At 46.1% G+C, this 21,608-nt stretch overlaps 1 protein-coding gene across 1 annotated transcript in view; it reads left to right on the plus strand.

Annotated features, from left to right (window-relative positions):
• beat-IIa (beaten path IIa) overlaps window positions 1–21,608 on the plus strand; it is a 45,683-nt gene that overhangs the window by 9,242 nt on the left and 14,833 nt on the right. The window contains exon 2 of the mRNA XM_002137255.3: window positions 9,306–10,071. Coding sequence (XP_002137291.1) covers window positions 9,891–10,071 — 181 coding nt within the window. The 5' untranslated portion in view covers window positions 9,306–9,890. The remainder of the gene's footprint in view (window positions 1–9,305; window positions 10,072–21,608) is intronic.

Raw genomic sequence — 21,608 nt, forward strand, 5'->3', positions numbered from 1 at the left:
GTGGGCGCTGTCTCTGTGTGTGTGCGGTTGTGTAGGTGTAATGGTATTTCCAGCATAATTGCAACGGCAGGCGTCTCATTTGAAAGTTTTGGAAGCGTCAGCCGCAGCCGCAGCAAAAGCAAAAGCAAACCTAGCAACATCAGCAGCAACAGTAACTAAACACACACACACACACTCACACACACGCATAATAAATGAATATATACGAGTGTGTGCCTGCCATGTTAGAGGCACTCTCCCACACACATAGATACTCGTTGGTGGAATAACTTGGCGGCTTGCTTTCGCAAATTTGCAAATATTTCACTTGCAGTGCCTCAAGTTATGCTACACTAATTTGCAAGTCGTTGTTTTTGTAGCTGCTACTAATTAGTGTCTAATGCAGCAGCTTCGCCAGCGGAAACCGCAGCGCCAGCGAAAGTGCTGTAATAATAAACCAAGTTCTGTCCCCTAGAGCTCTTGAATCGATTGAGCTATTGCCATAGAAAGTTCCCTGATTCCTGATCAAAACGCTACAACGGTGGGCGGGCCCATAAAAATCACATCAAAGCCGAGGCGAGACATAAAAAAGAACTCTTGCTAAACGGCCATGCATACTCGTAAAACTTGACAATTTGTTGGTCAAAACTTCTCACTCCCAGCCCCGGACGAGGCCGAGAGGCGGAGAGAGACGAAAGCTGGTCAAGTACGAGTATTTTGCAAAACAATACGCCATTTAACTGCTTCAATTTGAGTTTGGTTGTAAAACTTTTTCGCTACTCTCGAGATTCTTCTCCCTTTTTGTACCCCACCCAATATATACCCCACGTATATATGTAGCATACTCGTTGTAGAAGTATTTGGGTGTGTGCGTGCGTAACCTTTGCAACAGCGAAACAAAGGAGGGAAAAAAATGGTTGCCAAGTTTATTAAAAGTTGCGGCAAGCTGCAGACACAGTGCGAACTCTGGCCCGCAGGACGAAGACGCTGAGAGCCAAGGAAGTGAGCGCTGACAGCCAGCAACTGACAAATGCCAACGCTAACTCACTCAACTCCACGCAAAATGAAATAAAAATAAGAAGAAAAAAAATGCTCAGAATGGCAAGAAGAAAGATTTCAAGTTTCCTCTTTACCATTTTCCTTTGTTTTTCTTCTTGTTGTACCCTTGTGAGTGTGTGTGTGTGCGTGTTTCTTTTTCGCTGATTTTTTCTTTTGCATCTTGCCTTTTGGCAGCATCTTTGAGCGGTTTTTTATTATTATTATCTTTGACCTGGACCTGCCCTCCGGTCCTCCGTTCCTCGCCTTTTCCATGTTTCTCAATTTTTATTTATGGAGAAAGTTTTTGGCGCTTTCTTATGCATTTTCTGCGTGCGCTTCGCTTATGTGTGTGTGTGTGTTTGTGTGTTTGTGTGTTTCTGGGTCAGTGGGTAGTACTATATTGTAATATGGCACCCTAATGGTACTTTGACCATTAAAGTGGGGGGTACTGATGCACTTTAAGATGATACGAGATCCATTATTTGCGGGCTTTTTACCGATGGTCGAATTTTGTATTTTCGTTCTTTGAGAATTGCAATATTGAAATGTTTCCATCTTCTGATCTATTCTGTGTATTATTTTAAATATTATTTATTATAGTTTAATCTGCTTACATTCATCATTAAGACGATATTTTCTATCAAAAGCTGCTGCTATTACTCTGGTTGGTCAGCTCTTTCTCAGGGCTACAGGATATCCTTGCAATATCTATCAAACATCTCTCTGAAGATTGCACAGCAAACAATGTGCAGTGGCAAAATGTTTGGCCAACAGAAGTCTCAGAATCAACTGTCAGCCTCACAGTCCACCGGGCTCTAGCTCGGGCTCGAACAACTATTAGGGCTTCTATTTCTCAGGGCTTCTCCCTTGGATGCCTTCGCACCACTTGAGCCTTGAGAGCTGACGGTGACGATGATTCGATGCTGCTATCGATTTAGGTTGATACTTGTCTGGGCTTTGGCAAAACGGTTCTGATTGAACACAACAATTTTGAAATTGCTAAACACACATGAACACAAAAACAGAGCCAGTGCTCTGCAGAGCCAGACAGACACTAGTGGGAGTGGTGCACAACTACACGTTCGTATTACGTGCTGGTGACATTACTGCTGACAACGAGCCAGTTTCAAATTTAAACAGTTCCTTGTGTTCCCTGTGTTCCCTGTGTTCTGTGCGCCCAGCATGTCCTGGCGCCGAGTCAATCAATTGGCAGAAATTCGCATCTGTTCGGATGTTTGCCCCTGTTTGACTGTGCCTGTCTGTGCCCGTCTGTGTCTGTGTCTGTGTGTTCGGGGATGTCTCGCATTTCCGGCACATTGCCGTTAAATGATTTTTAGCAAAAATCGTGCGGACATGACACACTCAAGTGGCTACCGATGCCACCACTCCTCCCAACACCCCACTCCACACCAGTCCAGTCCACCGCCCAATCCGTTTCCCACTCTCCGTCATCCTTTGCATCTTCAGAGAGCACGTGATTGCTCAGCTCTTGGCATCTGCCTATCGATGGATGTACTGGGCCGTGTCAAGTAGCGGAGTACGACAGAGGAGGAGGAATCTCAAGTAATTTCCATTAAGTAAGTGTTTTGGCACTTAAACTTCGAATGCATTGGCATTGGCTGTGATTGCATTAGGCGACAAGTGGGTGCCGGAGAGGACATTTCGCAGGGCAGGACATTCTTAAAGCCGCTTAAGCGTCTTTGTCGCAATTTCCGGGATGCTTAAAGACGACTCCATGCTCCTTGGTGGGGCCACCTACTGTTTCTGGCTTCTGTTGTTTGCCAACATCGTTCTACCTGAGCTAAAAATTATACAAACAACAGCTGGCTGGGGTGGACGGACACTGTCCTGAGATACTGCTGCAAAGTAGGGCCGGCGAGGCTAGGCAGCGGCAGCTGGCCGCTCTCATCGCCATCATCATCATGGTCGTTATATCAATGTATGGCTTTGGATGGGTGGATGGGGCCGGCACGAAGTCTTCGTTTTGAAAATGCCATTTCCGACCATTTCCCGGAAACGTAACATCCGCCCCACCCAGAGGGGGGCTGCGAAGGCAAGGTGCCATGGAGAGGGGCAAGATGATGCTAATGGCGCCATTGTTGTTGTGTGTTTGTGTGTGCTGAAGATGGAGAAAGACCCATAAAGTCATAAGATTGGCGGCTTGACGCTCATTAGGCATTGGACCAGGGACTCAGGTCTCAAGGTCTCAGGTTTGGCTACTTAGAGGAGTCCCTCCTCGTGGTCCAAGAACCCAAAACCAAACAACGTATAAGCGAAAATGAAGCAGCATCCCAGTTTAGATTATTTCCAACTGGAACTGGGATGATTTCAGTTGGGGCCAAACAGAAGCAGGTTCCAAGAAATCCAAGGAAGTTGATTGAAGTACTGAGCCTGGCATTCACTCGTATTCGGTTTTCTAGGAATATGGTCTCCGTGGAAATCGAGTAGGAATATGCAAACGTTAATATTTACCTGGTAATTGAGTATACGCGCAGTCAGCTGTGACTGTGCATCTTTTATTTGGTTATCGATTCGAGTTCATTTGCATTACCTTCTTGACTGCTTTCTAAGGAAGTTGTTATACCAACTTAAACAATTGCCTTTAAGCCGGCAACGTACACTCTGATTGCTGATGCTGCCCTGCTTGAAGTGGCTTTCTTTTTGCGCTCTGCCTTCTGCCACAACCAGAGCTGCCTGAGGCTGCCTATTGGGTCAAGCCCGGTCCTGGGACAACAATTGTTTTATGCCTCTGTTGTGCCAACCAAGCGGCAGGCAGGCTATGAACTGCCTTAGCCTTCACAGTGTCAGGCACTGTTGGTTGGTTGTACACTAAAAAATCAAGTTCATTTTTGTGCAGTCTGCCGTGAGGCTGTAGACGAAGCCGAGAAGGTGGCTTTGTGCTTTTCTTTGCTCGGCTTGAATAAAGAGCACCTCTCGGCCACTTGGAGACTGGTCCGAGCTCCGAGCTCCGAGCTGTGACAACAGCAACAGCCGCAGTGACAGGCCAATAAAGTGTATAACATGTAAAAGGTAGGGAACAAGATTTTGGGTGGTGCCAAATAGGGTCTAATAGCTTCAACTTCTGTTTGATATACCTTGCAGTGGGGCTGCGGCAGCTTCGGCCACAATAGGTACTCATTTGTAGTGAAATGTTGGTCAACAAGACGTGACCTTGCTCTGCTTTTCTTTGCTTTTTCTTGCCTGCTGGGTCTGTGTGTATGTGTGAGAAAATTGCTTTTATGTTTCTTGAAGCTCGGCGTTCAGGCTTTCTTCTGGCTGATGCTGCCTCCTGCCCCATGTGTCATTATGTGGCATACACATTGTTGCAGCAACAGCAGCACTGCCGGCTGTGTCTTACACTTCCGTCATGGCAGCTGCAGACACGCCCACCCTCTCACCAGTCCCACCTCCTGCCTCCCTCTTTGGGCAACCTTTTTGGGGTCAGTTCAGTTTGGTCTTCGCACGCAGCTCCTTGGCTGATGTTGAGTTCTTGTCTTGTCATTGTTTGTTTAATTTTGTATGCCGGATATCCCGGCGTGTTTTTCCCATTGTCCTGCTGTCAACGAAATGCTAACAGCAACAACAATAACTATAAGAGTGGGTGTGGCCACAGCAATAGTCACAGGCACAGCCACAGCCACAGCTTCCTCTTCTTGCCCACTCCGCCAGCGTACCTACGCGTATCTCTCTTTCATCAATGTTTATGCCGCTGACAACAAAAGAAATTAAATTGCCAACACTGAAATTCAATTGTATCTCGCTGCCACTCTCTCTCTTTCTCCCTCTTTCTTTCTTCCTTTTGCCACACTCAAAATTCTTGAAGCTGCCGGCAGACGCCGGTCCGTTCTGGGGCGTGGCATGACGACATCTTGAATGGTTATTGCCGCTGACTTATTGGGGCATGGCATTGATTTTTTCCCTTTGTTGCCCTGCCCGCCTTTGTGGGGCACAGTTGTAGGAAGTAAACATTTTCGGTGCTTTCAATTTATTAAAAGGCGCGTCAGGCAGCCATAAAAAGGTCAATGATTATTATGTTTTCCATGCAAAATACCAGGAGTGCTCCCACTCCCAGCCACCCAGCAGACAGTGGCCAAAAATAGAGACAGCTTCATGCTACATGGAGTACGGAGTACGGAACCATCATCCACGGGACATGGCAATTTGTTTGGATTGGCATTGAGGCGGCTCTGAAGTGGCTGTGTCGTCTCGTCTCGTCTCGTTTTTGATGGCATTTTTGTGGTGCTTCGTTCAGGTTCAAAGCGACCCCGTGCCCGTTGCTATAGACTGCACTGATTGGCCCTAATAGTTAGCATCGAGAAGCAGAAATTTAAACTTCTGTCCGGCTCTGTTGGGCCTTGGTCTGTTGGCAGTTTAATTCACATTCCGAATTGGTTGCCGTTTGCCTCTCGTTCGCCTTTCCTGCCATAAATCAACATTTAACACAGCCTGAATATCCGCTCTTGTTTGCCCACCATTTTCCATTTCCATTTTTCCATTTTTGCATTTTCCTTTTTGCTCCATGTTTCGCCAAAAGCCTACTTTGTAGCGCTTAAACTGCAATTAAAAACATTAAATGTGCGCATAATTAAAAACGTTGCCCTCTTTATGACACATTAACATATTTGCATATAGTATTTTTAAAACTATAACCGCCGCCATTATATCCCCTTCTTATCCGATCTCCTTTTTGATGTATTTAATAATGCCCGACAATAGCAGGCGATTAACCAGGGAGCCCGCACCCCTGCTACCCTGCGCCCCTGGCACGGCAGCAAGCATTTGCTCTTTTGGGGCCCATGTCCAAAAGGCCAACGGCCAACATGATGACCATGTTACATTTGCATTCCAAAGGCTACGGCTGGGCAACCCCTCCCAGGGTTTCGTTGTCCAACTGCCATCTAATTCGGATTTCGAATTGTGCATTGTTGCAGCAGGCGGCTGGGGCTGGGGCTGGGGCTGGGTTTAGATACGGGTATGATATCCGAGAGATGCATTCATTAGACGCATTCGCTTTCGCATTCGGTGCATTCGATTACAGCATGCGTATAATTGTCCAACCCCAATCAAAGCGAAATCGTGCCCCAGCCAGCGGCCAAATCGATTAACATGCCAAGGCATTGTCTGAGATACATTCGCACGGGGACGCTTCGTCGTTACACATTATGGCCATTATCCCTGCCGCAAATGCCTGACCCATTGGCCTGGCAGGCAACTAATCATCCCAGGGTTATACTTGGGGCACATTCTGGTACGCGTATCCATAATCATTGATTGGAAAAAGCGTCGAAAGGTTTCATTTACATGGCAATGTCTACGAGTTTGTACATTAAGCGAAAAAACCTTAATCCAACCGTTTCTTCCTCCCAAAATTTCAAATAAGAGTTGTTATTTATTTCAAAATGGATCTAGAGAAAGCAGTCTATATCTATTTCTGGTTCTTAAAACGTTTGTTTTCCCAGTGTAGTCGTGGCGGGGCACAAATTAAATTGCATTAGAAATGTCTTTAATTGACACCAAGGTAACGCATAAATTTCAATTGGGGCTCCTCCATGTGTGACAAAGATACAGAAGCACCCAGAGAAAGAGAGAGAAAGATAGCTGGATGGAAAGAGTGGGACTGCCTACGAGAAGCCGGAAATTGTGAGTGTTCTATGGAGGGGGGTGACACGAGGGAAGTGCAGATACGGCCGCACTCGGCATGTGCGAGAGAATTATTATCTTGTACTTGGCCATGTCAAAGAAAATTTGCATTTTTCGGTCTGACAAAGGGGGACAAACAGCAGCCGGGGCAACCAAGGCGTCGGAGAAGCAGGAGAGAGGTGTGGCAGTAGCCGACATGGCTCTCTGCGGTGCAATGTCAACGTGTTCGTCGTGCTCGGCGCTACCAATACCAAATTGTCTGCCACAATAGACTGACAAGGTGCTAGATTGCAAGCCCGTCCTTATGGGCATGGGTGTCCTTCTGGAGGCTCTGTGTGTTCTAAAATAGAGCAACAATGTGCATTGACAATGAGATGAGAGCTGCCAGCAAATGTGACACAGATACAAACTTTTAAATGCACAGGGAATAGCAATTGCAGGCCAATGAGTTAGTGTGGCATTTAGGCTGTAACCAGGGCTATGCAGAGTGTAATAATTTCTATTATATCTGTCTAATTAATACATATTACACCGCCTAATCCCAATACACTCCTTTCTCGGGAAACTCATTAGTTGAGCGGTCTAAGCGCTAGTCCCTGAGGATAATTTAGCGTTTAGCCCAGGAATATGGCCTTGAATCAACCGTAAACGCAGAATTTCATTCATTTATAGCTCTCAGGCGCAACAACATAACAACATGCCACACCCATTCCATTCCACTCCACTCCCGTGTTACCTCAGCCGCCAATCCTCACATATAATTGTGCGGTTTCTCAGCCATTTTTATGTGTTTTAATTTTCATTGGAGCACTAAAAACATGTCAGCGTCGTCAATGTCAGTCAGACCCCATCTGGTCTCCCTCTTCAAGGGGGAAGTAAGCAATCCGGAGCAACACGGAGAGGTGGGGAGCACCAACAAGAGTCTGAAGAGGCTAATAAACACTTATATAAAATTCTCGAATCGCACGTGTTGCGTTTGTCAAGGGGTTGCTGCTGTGGCTGCTTCTGCTTCTCCTGCTGCTGCTGCCACGACATGGAGACATACAATACAATAAAACTGCTAAGTGCATGGGCATGTTGTGCCATATAGCTCCATCTAGCTTCTGTATGCATTAATCGAGGTGTGCTGCATGCTGGCCATAAAATCCAAGTGGAGAAGTGTGTGGAGGATCAGGGAAAAGGGCAGTGGCAGTGGCAGTGGCAGTGGCAGTGGCATCGATAAGCTGCCAGAAACAGTGCAACGCGTGTGCCACATAAAAATGGCATTTTGACATGGCCACCGAGTGGTCCCGTAAAGAGGGTGAGGGCCAGCGAAGCTAATGAGCATTATGAATGCTTTCCCTGATGTCATTGCACTTGAGTTGATCTACTTACTCGGTACTGGGAGGGCTAAAGGGTATATTGTATTCGTTTATTGTATGTAACATACATAAAACTGAGGCTAGCCTTCAGAAGTCGAGGATATAATATGACTATGAGAGTTTAGTTTGAAGGAACTCCATTTGGATCGTTTGCTATTTATACTATCAACTACTACAGTGGACTATATCGTCTATATCCTGTGCCTCATGCAGTCCACTTAATGGACAGCGGCCTTCAGACCTCACACCCTGCTCCTGCCCAGCCGGGAATCCTTACAAAACGCTGCAATGAAAGGCAAGAAAATGGGCTGTGTGTTGCTTGAACGCCTGCCAATCCAGGGGTAGCAAAAAGTAATTGAAACTTAAATAAACAGAATGCTGGAGCAGCGACCGCAGGGCCGAGTGCAAACAGTTGCAAAAAACAGAAACAGAAACAGTAACGGAACGGGTTAAGTGGCCGCATCCTCAACTCCGGCTTCACAGCCGGCCGGGAGTTGCATGCAGCATGAATGAGGCCACATACACACGGAGCAGAGCAGAGCGGAGCGGAGCGGAGATCGACATGCTCATTCAGGCTCAAGTGCCTGCCACTTGTGCACAGCCTCATTAGCACAAACAAAAAATTTGCACTCACAAAGAGCCCGTTTTGTTCTTGTCATTATTATTATGCTCGTATTTTTTTGTGCTTGTATTTCTGCTACTCCTTTTTTTTTGCAACTGTTTTTGATGATTTGATATTGTTTATCATATTTGCTTTGGTTTTGTATAGGATAGGGCTGCACTTCCTGTCGACAGCAGCAGGCTGGCAACATTGTCCATAGGGCGGTCGTTGGCAGCATGTTGCCAGGCTTCCCAAACATGTTGCTTCCAGAACATTTTCCAGCGCGCTAATTTTGGAAATTCGTTCTCGTTCCCGGTCCCGTTCTCGTGTCTTGTTTTCGGGGTGGGTGTGTTCTTGCGGCTGTCCTCCACTGTCGAGCCTTGATGAGTTTTCATTCGTTTGTCAACTTTTCGTAGGCACGGATTGTTCTCCGCTGTAGGGTCCCGTCTTTGTCTTTGTCTCTTCTCTCCGGTTCGGTTCGGTTCGTTTCGGTCCGTGTTTAGATGGCTTCGGGATTGCTGCCGGGGTCTTGTTTACACGCCAAATAACGCGTCTTTGCGGTAGCGTTCGCGACCGTGACAGCTGTGGATCATTTTGAGATTTGAGATTTGAGAGGGCCATGCATTTTGAGAGCTGTTTAATTATACAACAACTAAACATTGTTTATTATTCATTCCGCCTTGCAGCTCACATCCGGCAACAGCAGCTGGACCCACACACACAGTACTATCCAGCCATTTATGAGAGTGCGAACTGAAAGAAATTACTATAGCCAAATGGATTTCGTCTAAACGAATCGCAAAAAAATAAAGCAAGACCGATAATTAAAAGGCGGAAATCGAAATGAATAAACAATCGATTGATTGTCGGCAAAATGTGCAAATCCGTGGAGTGCAAATCAAAAGCAAACTCGAGTGAAAGTGAAAAATTGAGGCCCCAAGAAATTATTAATTACCGCAGTGCTTGTTAGCGGAACATTGCCCAAGAGGCAGACATTTTGTTTATGAGCCAATTTGCCAGCCCCACCCAAGCCCCGTCAAACTGAAGCGAGGAGAGACATCTACAATTTGCATATTCCACAGTATCCCACTCCCCAGTCGAACCCCACAGCCACTACCCCTTATATCCGTACATACACACGTACAGAACAGACAGCGCGGCGTGTGAAGCTGAAGTGTTTATTAAATAGTCTTCCCGCAAATGTTGGGCGTCTTCTGAGCGAAAGACAGTGCCTGCCCCCTTCACCCCCAGCTCACGAGGTACTCCCCATCATGCTGGAGTTGCAACTGCGCAAAGATTTGTCAGCGGACTCGGCCGATATCCACAAAATGAGACACCAGAAGGCATTGGATACGGCCCACAGACAGCACCGCCGGAGACGCGAGCCAGACTACGGGGCCTTCCAGACGCGTCTCTGCCTTGTGCTGCTCGCCGTCTTGCTGCTGAGCATGGGTAAGTCGAATCGCTGTTTAGTCTTAAGTTTAAAATAGTGTTTACCCAGACACATCAAAGTCGAATATTGGAAAGCCATCTTCAGTGAGAATAACATTGTTTCTTGCTATATTTTTCCAGCCATCAAAGTTTTTTAAATATTTCCCGCTCATAGCTGAAACAAATTTCAAATCATCAAGCACGATCTTAGACCCTTGACTGCCGACACACATTTTAAGAGTTTCATTTGTACAATTTAATGAAGTATATTTGTCTGGCTTCCTCCCCCCACTCCCGACCTGTCATCCCTTTTCAAGTAGTATCTGGGCATCTGGGCATGGGAGGCAGAGGAGGCAATGTCAACCACAATCACATTGCCTGGCCCTATTCCACCAACACTCTAGCCCTTAACTCAATTGACTGCTCCACTTTTCGCCAAAGTCCGCTGGCAGAGTCAAAGCCACCATCACTACTGTGGCTGCTCAATTAAATGCCTGGAGTGTGTCCGCCAGATTCCCAGCCAGCGGAAAACTTTCAGCAGCTCGAAACTCCAGCGCCAACTCCAATAAAAATCGAACAGCAGCCGGCCCGGAGGGGTGTGAGTGATACTCACACACCCTTTGAGATAGATACAGACAATCGATACTTGAAATACTTGGTGGGGGCGGCACAGAAAATGACAGTCGAAACAACACTTTGGCATAATAAAATACAAATAAAAGGGGCACAAGAGCAGCCACACAGATCCGACGCCAATTGATTGACGAAGTGGCAAAGATCTACTTGAGAGCGATGGCGGAACGGAGTGGCGAGAGGAGCAATAAAAAGGATTGACAGCCTGAGGCGGTCGGTCGGCGGTATCTAGGCGGTGGAGAGGTGTCAGGCGCACGGACAGACAGGGGACAGCCACTCGAATGCCTGTCAATGACAATCAGCAACGGAATCAGATTCCGTACACTCACTTCTAAATGCCTGTCGCCCGATGGCGACAAGAGGAGCCGTAGCCGGGAGTCGCATTCGAGGCTGGAGCTGTAGCCGTAGCGCTAATGCTGATGCTGAACGCTTGTAAAAAGTTTTTAATGACGCTCCCTCCTGCCGTTTCGTTACCCGCTCTGATTCGAACAGAACCATTCCATTCCATTCCGTATCCACATTTGCCAAAGCAAATCTGTGTCAGGCTGTTGCTTCATTACTCCAGCTCCCGTGTCGACGTGGCCGCTAATGAACAGCTTAAGCAGCAACCCGTCCAAATGTGCATCGCATTTCAATGGGAGCCGAGCCCCAGCCCCAGCACCAGCCCCAGCCTCGCCATTGAAGTGCATTTTTCGGCTATCGCGGAGCTGGGGAATTGAATGGGGGAGAGATTTGTGTGCCGTGATCCGTGACTTGTTCGGAAATGTTGTTGCATTGGGTCTTTGGCACTCAGGGTATTGTGAAGATTTGCAGAGCGCCCCAGAGCACTGGGGTGTCGAGGAGGAGGAGGGGAGTGCATCGCCACTGCTTTATTAGATGGAGGTGCGGGCCCGGGCTCCTCTAATGGATGGGGGTTAATGGGTTAGGGTTAGGGCTACCAGCAAAGTGGTGTATTTGTAAAAGTGAATTAGAACTTCAAATGGGCATCAATTGTGGTGATGTATGGCTGAGTGGGGCAATAACTATTCCCCAAGGAACTCTATAGAGTAGGCCCGTAAATCACGCTACAAGAGTGATTCGGATTAGTTATAGATTTCTTTTGATTCGATTATAGATTTATTAGTTCACTGACTGCATAACAACTTTTATTCGTCAATTACGAACTGCACTGAATCTGCATAGTCCCTGGCCATATTTCCATAAAATCCGGTGGACAATGCCACGATCTATTTATAATCAATTTCGCCATATAGGGAAATGCAATTCAACCATAATTTTGAAATGCATTCGAATACATCAACTAAAAACGCGTTTTGCTCTGCCCAAATCAATTTCATGGATTCCTCCACCCAGAATGAGTGGAATATAAATGGCAGTACGGAAAGGTTCCAGCGAGAGCGGCGACTGGTAGATACCCACTAATTCGATTTATTTGTACCATCATACCAATATTCCCTACTGCCATTGTTTCAACAGCTGCCTGTGGAATTTTGTGAATTATTTAATTGGCAAATCCATTGATTTCCCTGCTACAACATGTTTTTAGAACACGAATAAGTACATATCCTCAGCGATAAAATGGGTACTAAACAGCGATACAAGTTTCTCGTTTTATCATTGAAATATTAATTGCAAAATAATATTGACAAGCGGCAAACAAATTACAAATAAAATATGTAAATTTTCTTGCGGTTCTCCGCTGTGTAAATTCGGCCTGTGGCACATGCAGTGGCATTTCAAAACCAATGCGGCACGGGCCGGTGCGCAGGCGATGCAACATTTTTCGATTGCCAAACAAATTATGCCAGTCATGCAAAAACTGCATAAAGGTAAATAGTTCGAAGCTTGTGACAGGGGGGAGCGTCGGAAATAGTCGTACAGATGGTGCTCTGGTTTGGGTCTTGGGGCAAGTTTAGCCACCGCGTTTTGTGTTTGTATATTATTAATGCAATTTGTAATTATTTGTTGCCTGCACACAGATACAGCACACGCGTACACCCAGATCTGTATCTCTGTTTGTTTGTTTTCTCGAATTTGTGTTTGTTTATTTGTTTGCCTTTGCCTTTGCCATAAAACGCAATTATCGCGCACAAAGAACAAAGCATAGTGCAAGCGAGACGCAGCCAGGGGTCACAGTCTCCACACTCTCTGCCACACTACGTACTGCAACCGGAATCTGCCCCCACTTCGACTGCTTCACTACCAGAATCCCCACTTGGGGAGTTTCGGAAAAGCTGCAAAAGTTGTCGCCGGCATCAGAGCCGGCATCATTTTCGTAATTCGCATTTCGCATTTTCGCATTTGCGTTCCCATAATTAACTTATTTTGTACATTAGCAACAGATTTTGTTTATTAACGCATGTGCGCTCGCTCTCTCAGTAATGCGATCCCGCCCCATTCTGCCCCATCCACGCCCAACCCAGGAGCGGCTTTAATGTGTGCGGGGCAAGGGACAATGGGGCGCATACTTATCTTTTGGCATTGCGAAGCGAGTTTATTTGTTTTGTGCCTGTGGTTGCCTGACTGGGTGGCTGGTTGGTGGCTTGGGTGGTGTTTTGTGCGGCTGCTGTCGCATAATTTATTTATCATTAGCAAAATTTGGCAAGCATTGGTATGCTCCTCTTCCCGCCGACTGCCACAAGAAGTTACCGCCGCTGCTGAAAGTGTCTGTGTATTTGGCTAAATAGTTGAAATAATTAGGCTCATTAGAACTTTTGTAGGTTTCTGGCCGGGCTACAGCTCGAGTGCTCCCATTGAGTGTTGCCTTGATTGACAAGTGCAAATTGGTATTAATGCCGGAGTACTTGGAGCTGGTAAAGTATTCCGCAAGAAGCGGAGGGAGAACAAAGGAGATATTAAGTCTTTAAATTGATGTAATCTGGTAATCATTGGAAAAGTTTGCCAGTTTCATAGACGGAGCCATTTTTTTCCATACGAAGTATAAATAATTCGAATTCTCTATAATCTAAAATAGTTTATTGGCATACAATTATGCTTCTAGTGGATAAATTAAATTCTAATTAAAAACTAGTCTCGTACAAAAGCATAATTAGGAAAAACTGATTAATCCGAGTGTTATTTTTTGCCCGTTTCCAATCAATTGGATCGTCAAGCTACTCTGCCATAATTTTTGCGAACTCAACCAAATATTTGGCGGCTGGTAACGAAATTTTCTGATATTTAAACTCCATCTGGCAATGGTTCACGTTTAATTAAGCAACGTTGCCAAAAAATATCTAGGACAAATCACAGCGACAAAATCGCAACCATCGGACGAAAAATTTCGTTGCTTTTGTTTCAGTTTTGTTTGTTGTTTGTTTTGTTGTTTTTTCGTGTTGGTTTTTGTTGGCTGCCAGGACCAGGACCCCTGCCACTCCTCCAAATAACAGGAACTTGTTGTTTTGCAGAGTCCGAGTGGAAACTGTGTGCGAAGTGCAACAGCCGCAACAAAAACGACATAAACTTTTAACAATTGCAAAACCAAATAAACAAAACGGAGCGGAGGGGTGGGGAGGGCCGAACAAAAAGAAAACACTGAAAACGGCTGCGGGCTATAAATCTGCAATGACTGTGGGGTTCCTGGTGTACGCTATGGGGGTAGGTGGAGCAACAGCAACAGCAGGAGCAAGGGCGTTTGCATAAACCCATTTACACATATAAAGGCATACAGCCGCACACAGATACACTTGCAGATACAGCCACACACACGCACAGGGATGTGCAGACAGAGCAGAGCGCCTGCTGCGTAAATAACTAATAAGGCTCGAGGATAAATTTCAAGTGCAATTTGGTGAGTATCGTAACCAAATACAATGCTACGAGCACAACATGCAGCAAACAATAAGGAATTATTTTGCGAACGCAAGTCCTGGATACCCTTTCCAAAACAATATTGCTTTGATATCGGTAGATACTCTCCTTCGGTCCAACTGAAGAGTATTTTAAAGGATTATATGTACACGAAAATCACAACACCCTGTGCCAGGGTATACAGTCGCCCGATGAACTGGGAAACAGGATCAGGACAGAGACAGAGGAAAAACTAGCACAAAAGTTAAGCGTGGCAAATATACGAGTATCTCTGCGTTTTGTGTGCGGCACGTTTCTATGACTTAATTAAAATTATGAATGTTTTTGCCGCTGCTGCAACATGCCAGAGATGTGTGGCATGACCAAAAACCAGCCAGGCCGGGCCAGGGGAAGGCCAGGGGGCGAACGGGCGACAGTCAGGATGTCCATGGCAAATGCGCTTTTTGCCATCGAGAAGAATAAACAAACATATAGTAGCATCAATTTATGCATAAATCACATGGCACAAAAACCATGCCAAATTGTAAACATAAAACGAAATGGATATTCCTGCCACCACCCCCGCATTCGCCAATCCCCAGCAGCCCGCAGAGGCACCTCTTGGCCCATTGGCACCACATTTGTGCGGGGTCTGTCGCTGTGCCTGTGCCAGTGCCTGTGTCGAGAAATGCAGTTACCAAAAATGAAATTTCCGAATGTCATTGTCGCTTATCGTCCGCTGTCCCGCTTTGCTCTGGCCCACCCTCTCCATTGGCCGTATTTTCATTTAAAACAGGGCTCAGATTAATTTTCTAATCAAACACAATTTTGGGGATTGGTCGAGTCCAGTGCTGTCCTGCCAGACCAAATTCCATTCGAGTGCAGTTGCAAATTGATCTGCGATAGGAAAATATCCACCATCGGCTGCTAATTAGTTAGCTTTTAAGTTACACACCTATCGGGTCCACTCGCAGATCATCTGGCCGCAAGAGCGAACTAAAAAAAAAATGCAATACCTTTGGCCGCCGGTCATGGCAGGTGATTGCTTTGCTGGTTGCCATATCCCAGAAACGATTGCCAGCGACTTGTTGAAGGACTGTTGGACAAACTGTTGGATCCCAAAATTGATACCACCAGAGTGATGAAAAAACGCACAATATAAAAACTCCGAGATATGGAAGAAAAAACTCCCACAAAAGAGAAGAAAACAATCGAACTTGCGTGAGTTCGAGTTACCAAAAATAAAAATGGAAACTTTTTTTTATGGAACGAATCGGCAGTACCTTATAATTGTTTATTTTACTTGAAAGGACAGAAAATACAAACAAATAAAAGGAATAAATCGTACTTAGATTTCTCAGGAGAGGAAGAATAGTGTAACATAAACTAAACTAGAATCTGAGCATAATAAAGGGGGGATCCTCGAACCTTTAGCTCAGCATAGGGTATCAAAATATTGCTTCTGCTCGTGGTAAAGAGACTCCCAGTTGAGTCTATGAATGGTATCTAAGCTGGCCACGGCCTGCAGCGGACGTCGGGCAATGGGCAATGGGCAAATGGCAACGGCAACGGATAGCACAAACGGTCAAAAGTTCCATTAGTGTCAGGCCATGAATGCTATTTACAAGCAGTTCGCGATGCGGCATGCGAGATAAGCGCTTCACCGCCGCGTCCCGCCCCGACTGGTGGGGCCAAATGGAAAAACTGAATGAAGTCGAAAAAAAAGCGAAGAAATGAAAAAGAAAGAAGCACAGTCGGCGTGCACACAGAACGCAGCCATGGCAGGGGAGGGGGGAACATAGAGAACTAAAAATCCATTCGGCATCGATGCTGGTGCCGAGATAACAAAATGTTTGCTGCCCTGCCTCAATTGAGTCGTCGTTTTCGTTCACATTGCGTATACGCCAAGTGAGCAGAGCAGAGCAGACTCGGGCAGTGGAAAAGATGAGAAAAAAAACATACACACACGCTGAGTAAATACATGCAGGCAAATTTGTATCTGTGTGTGTGCGTGGGGGCAGAGTTGAGAGCAAATGAAAATTGGCAAATAGCAAAAGGCGGAATAACTAACTAAGCAACCAAGCCAGAGCCGAGCCAGAACCTGAGCCAGAACCAGACTTATATGCACTGCAATGTCACCAGCATAAAATAAAAATACTCTTGCTAATACGAACACACACAGATACACAGATCCACTGATACACAGATACACACATGCATGCTTATATTTTTAGCAGTGACTGTTTGCCTTGGCGCTGCTCACCCCGGATGCTCGTCTGCACCATACTCGTATTTGCACTGTTATCCTTTTTGTTTTATTTGCTTAGCGCTTCTGTGCAAAGAAAGAAATAACGAAAGACTATCATGAGACTAAGGACTGCCAGCGAGCAGGAGCACGGCTACAATCCTGGTGTCCTGGAGCAGGCAGAGGCGGCGTTTTGGCACACCATCACCATCATCATCATCCACTCGCAGGGCACTCGAGCACTCCAACACTCCAGCATTCTAGCACTCCGGCACACCAGCCCTCGGCAACCAACACTCGGATTAATGTTTGTTATTATTTTTTCATTTATCGCATATATTCTTATTGTTTGTCCTGTCCGTTGTCTGTTTGTCCAAAGGAGACAAGGGCAAGGGCTGAGGGCTCCACTTGTTATACTCTGTTCTTGCTCCTTCGGGTAGTCTCTCGGGTTTGTCGGGATTTTGTTTTTATAAACCAGTGCCGAGTGGCGCAGGCGTTGGCCTAGGACTGTCCCGTGCAGCCTGTCCCCAATTCCAGCCAAAAAAATATTAATTAAATATATATGTACATTGTTCTGGTAATTAAACCTTTGAACGCTTACATCGTGTATTATCTAACGATTAGTAGAACACGTAATTTAAATTATTTCACTTTTTTAATTTGCAATTTTTTTAAAAATTATTTGATTGGTCATTTGATTAACTTACACATAATTAATTTATAATTGAATTTAACCATCATGCAATTAGCAAATGAAAATTGTGAAAATCCGAATCAAAACCGAATTTAATAATCCCCGCCCGCCCCTTCGGGCCGTCCAGCCAAACAGCCAAATGAGCGCCGCCATAACACACAACAAATTACTCTTCGCGTTTCCATAATCAGCATTTTTCATTTCCTTTGGTGAGGTGTGTGCGGCTCAGTCCACGCCCCGGACCGATGGAATTTTAACTAAATTATGTTGGCGTGCTCTTTGGGCTCTTTGTTTATGCTGATGCGCTCTGGACACGACACGAACGGGTTATGCTTGCGGTGGGGCGTGGTGTGGTGTGGGCTAGGGTTGGGCCCACAGCGTGGGGTGTTGAGCTGTGACAAAGGAAAGAAGAGCTACCCCTAGCTTCGGATGGCTCTACCTTTGAATACCCTTTAAGCAGAACAATTTCAGAAATTACACAGTTTTTAATGAAGTTCTCGACTTTGTATTCCTAAAAAGCATTGTGAAAAGATTTACAATCTCCATATCCTAGTGGTAACGATAGACCGGCAACAAAATGAAGTGCATGATCCAAGGGGGAAACATTTCGGCTTTTTGATAACACCCGCTTCAAGGGTGCAAATAGCAGAAAAACAAATTTTGGTGGGTATCCATATCCACTTCCAGTGAAGCATAACTTCCAGAAGAGCCGCCAGTAACTGTAGACCGTAACTGGCAGTTTGTGTTTCATTAAAAACGTTTCGTTTTTTCTTTTCTGCTCCCAGACCCTTCCTTATTGCACTTTTTGCTGGACTTTTTTCCACACATATACAGGAAGGCATGAATGTATGCTTTTTTCGGTCCGGTCCGGTCCGGTCCTTTTCTGGCCGGCCCTGGTATTAGTTTAGTGTTGGGCGTGTGCGGGCTTTTGATTTATGGTTTTGAATTGTGCGAGCTGCGTTTTTTATGTTAATTAAATTGCTTTGGCTTTCGAATGAACCGAACCTCTCGGAAGTTGGGCTGGGCCGTGGCTACGGCTATGGATGGGGCTGTTGAAGTGCATGTTAGCCGATGCTTGACTAAGTGCACTTGGGCACTGCAACTTTGCCAGATTCAGCCCCAGCCCCAATCAAACCGACCCCAAACCAGTCTTGTACTCCGGGGCCGGGGTCTGAGCAAATGAACTGCTGCAGCGTTGATTGTCACTGTTGGAGCCTGCTGACGGTTCTTAAATGCTGTTGACCCAGCAGGCAGACTGGCTGGGGCTGGTTATTAGAAATTCCATTATATATATGTATGTACGGCCTGCTTATGTGGGCTCTGTCAACACAAGCGGGCATCCCGGGCCCAGACAGGTGGGCCGTCATATGCGTTTCCCATTGCTTCATTTAGCCTGTAAGATTCCAGAGCCACTCCCTACTCATTTGCCACCGTGCTGTTTCTGTTTCAGTTTCTGTTTATGGTGAATGATAAATCTTTCAATGGGCTGCCTGGCAGCCAGGCAATGAGGGTGACGACGATGGCACAGAGAGGTACAGAGAGGCACAGGCACAGGCAAAGGCACGGGCGCAGGCTCAAGGAGCTCCTGGTAAACATGCCAAGGAGAGCAGAATCAGCAGCAGCGGCGGCAACCTTAGCAATTTCCATTTCAAGTTGCAACAAAAGCCTATTAAATACCGAAACAATACTCACCCACACGTGCACACAAGCACATTCATACTCCCACACGCACGTCCATGAATGCACACAGATACGAGCACGAGTATTACATGCCTGGTGCCCCGACATTTGTTTGCTTTCGGCTTGCCATACCCCCACCCAGAGAGAGACAGAGGGAGAGGGGGGCGGCATGGGAACATAAGCGACTCTACAAATTATTGGGCTGTGATAAATATGCCCACTCAGTTTTGGCGCTTGTTTGCTTTTGCTTTTGCTTTGTTGCCTGCTGCCTGTTGCTGGAGCCACGTTTTTGGGATTTCGGGGACCACTCCAAGGAGAAAACATTTGAATACAAAATTCCAACTTCCCCGATTGGAATACAGTTTAAAGCGAGTACTAGAGTACCATTCGGTCAATTGGAGAAGTTCCACAATCCCAAAACCCCCAAACTGCCTCAGCGGCAAAGCACAAGCAAATTTTTGGTAACTTTTTCGAACTATCCAATGGACAGCCAACAAAAAATCGACCTCTCCCTGGGGGAGGGCAGAAAAAAATGGCATCTAACTTTTCAATTTAGTATCACTTGCGGTTTCGGCGAACGACGAGCGATGTTTCCTCCGACCGAACAATTCCCGCAATGACGCACTCTGGCCAGAGATTGGAAAACAATAAACAAGGCGGCTGCCGGGGGGCTGGGTGTTGGGTGTTGGGTTGGGGATGGTTGCAGCTGCTGCTCTAAAAAGAAAGTGCGGTGAAAGGAGCGTGAAAAGTGTTTACTCTCCTGCTTCGGCCCCCCTCCTGGACAATGAGAGCGGTGCCCTGGGAGCACGACAGGAACATAGAAGCAAACAAGGAAGGAAGAAAGGAACGCTTGTCTAGGTATTCGAAACTTGAAATACCCTTACAGATCAATGCATCTACTTATATTATGTAGTAATATGTGCTTCCTGTATGCATATATCTCTACAAACATACCTACGGATGCATCAAATAATTATGTACTCTCTGTGAACTTTGTTATCCTAGAAAAGGACTAGTAAAGCTCGTTATACCCTCTTTAAGGGCGCGTTTATAGTAGCAGGGGGCATTCGAGCTGCATTGATATTTAGTATGGGAGGAGGGCGAAGGAAAAACACTACTTCCTTTCCAACTAGCCGAGCAGTGGAGCTCAGGCTCCCTTCTGTTTCATCTCTCTCTCTCTCTCTTTGTTGCCTGCCATGTAAACAAATCGCAGAAGGATAAGGACAAGGCACTTGTAAGCTGGCACTTAGCAAAATCGAACAAATATGTGACTTTTGCACAAACTTTTTACCTTTTCAACTACATCTTTGCCTTGCGAGCAGACTATAGTTCCGTTCCCTCGTGCCAGTGTGTGTGCCAGTGTGTGTGTGTGGATTTATAGACATTGTTTGGTTCTTATTGGAAGTTGTGCACCCGGCTGTGTGCTATGATTTCTTGCTGCACTCCAACCTAAACACTAACAAGCAAAGTTTTGCCAGCAATAAGCAAGTATTTGCGGTTGCATTTCGCTGCTACAACCCTTACCAGGCCCTGCTGTTGCCCTTGCCACACCTTCCACACCTGTCCCGGCTGCTCTGGGGATGCTCCGAGCTCGGGCTCGGGCTCGGGCTACATGCTGTGTGCAGTTTCAACTACACTTTCCAATTTTCAATTGGCAAACAAGCGGAATTTTCGATTTCAGTGTGCAAATATTTATGCGGGGATAGCAGGGCCGGACTTTAAGGTGCTGCTTAAGTCGAGCACTGGCATGGCCCAGGACCCAGGCAAGGACACTTTCGGCCAATTATGCTGGCAGGCCCCGCTGGTCATTAAGGTCAATGTGCAAAAATTCATTCTACAGCCTGCAAATGAAGTAAATGTGAAAGGTCAACTCGAGTGGCAGTGGCAATGGCTGTGGCACTCATGGCATCATGGAAATCATACCAATTGCCCTCAGATTCCCTCAGTAACAGAGATATCACCCGATATACGAGTCTGCGAACAACTCCCGAAGGTAATGAATTACGCACAGACGGCATGTAAAAAGATGAAAACAATTTCATTTTATGCCCCTCGCGAGAGATTTGCAAGGCTGCCGAATTCTTGCCTCATAAGTATTCCACAATCTCCATTCTACAGTTTACATGGGGACATCCATCCTTTCTCCATTGCCTCAGATGGGGGGGCCGGCAAAGCCGCAAATTATGTGCCATTACTCTTAAGGGCACAGCCGCATGAAATGTGACCCAAATAAGATATAAAAAATTTTTGAGTGCCTTGTTAGGCTATGTTGGAAGCGCTGCAAATGCTTGTAAAACAGCGACACCACACCAGTGAGTGGGGGATACGGAGGGAGGGGACAGCTTCCGCTGCGGTGCCTTGAATAATGCCACGCATTTGTTGACAAACGACTCCGAAATGGGCGGCCGTAAAGTTGCCGGAAATTGGCGTTGATTGTTTGGTAATTAATAAAACTTGGCGAGCAAACAAGAAAATTGCAAAAGTAATTGAAGGTCCTTCTTGCGGCGAATGGAGATG

This window comes from Drosophila pseudoobscura, chromosome 2, assembly GCF_009870125.1.
Source record: "Drosophila pseudoobscura strain MV-25-SWS-2005 chromosome 2, UCI_Dpse_MV25, whole genome shotgun sequence".
Classification (NCBI taxonomy): domain Eukaryota; kingdom Metazoa; phylum Arthropoda; class Insecta; order Diptera; family Drosophilidae; genus Drosophila; species Drosophila pseudoobscura.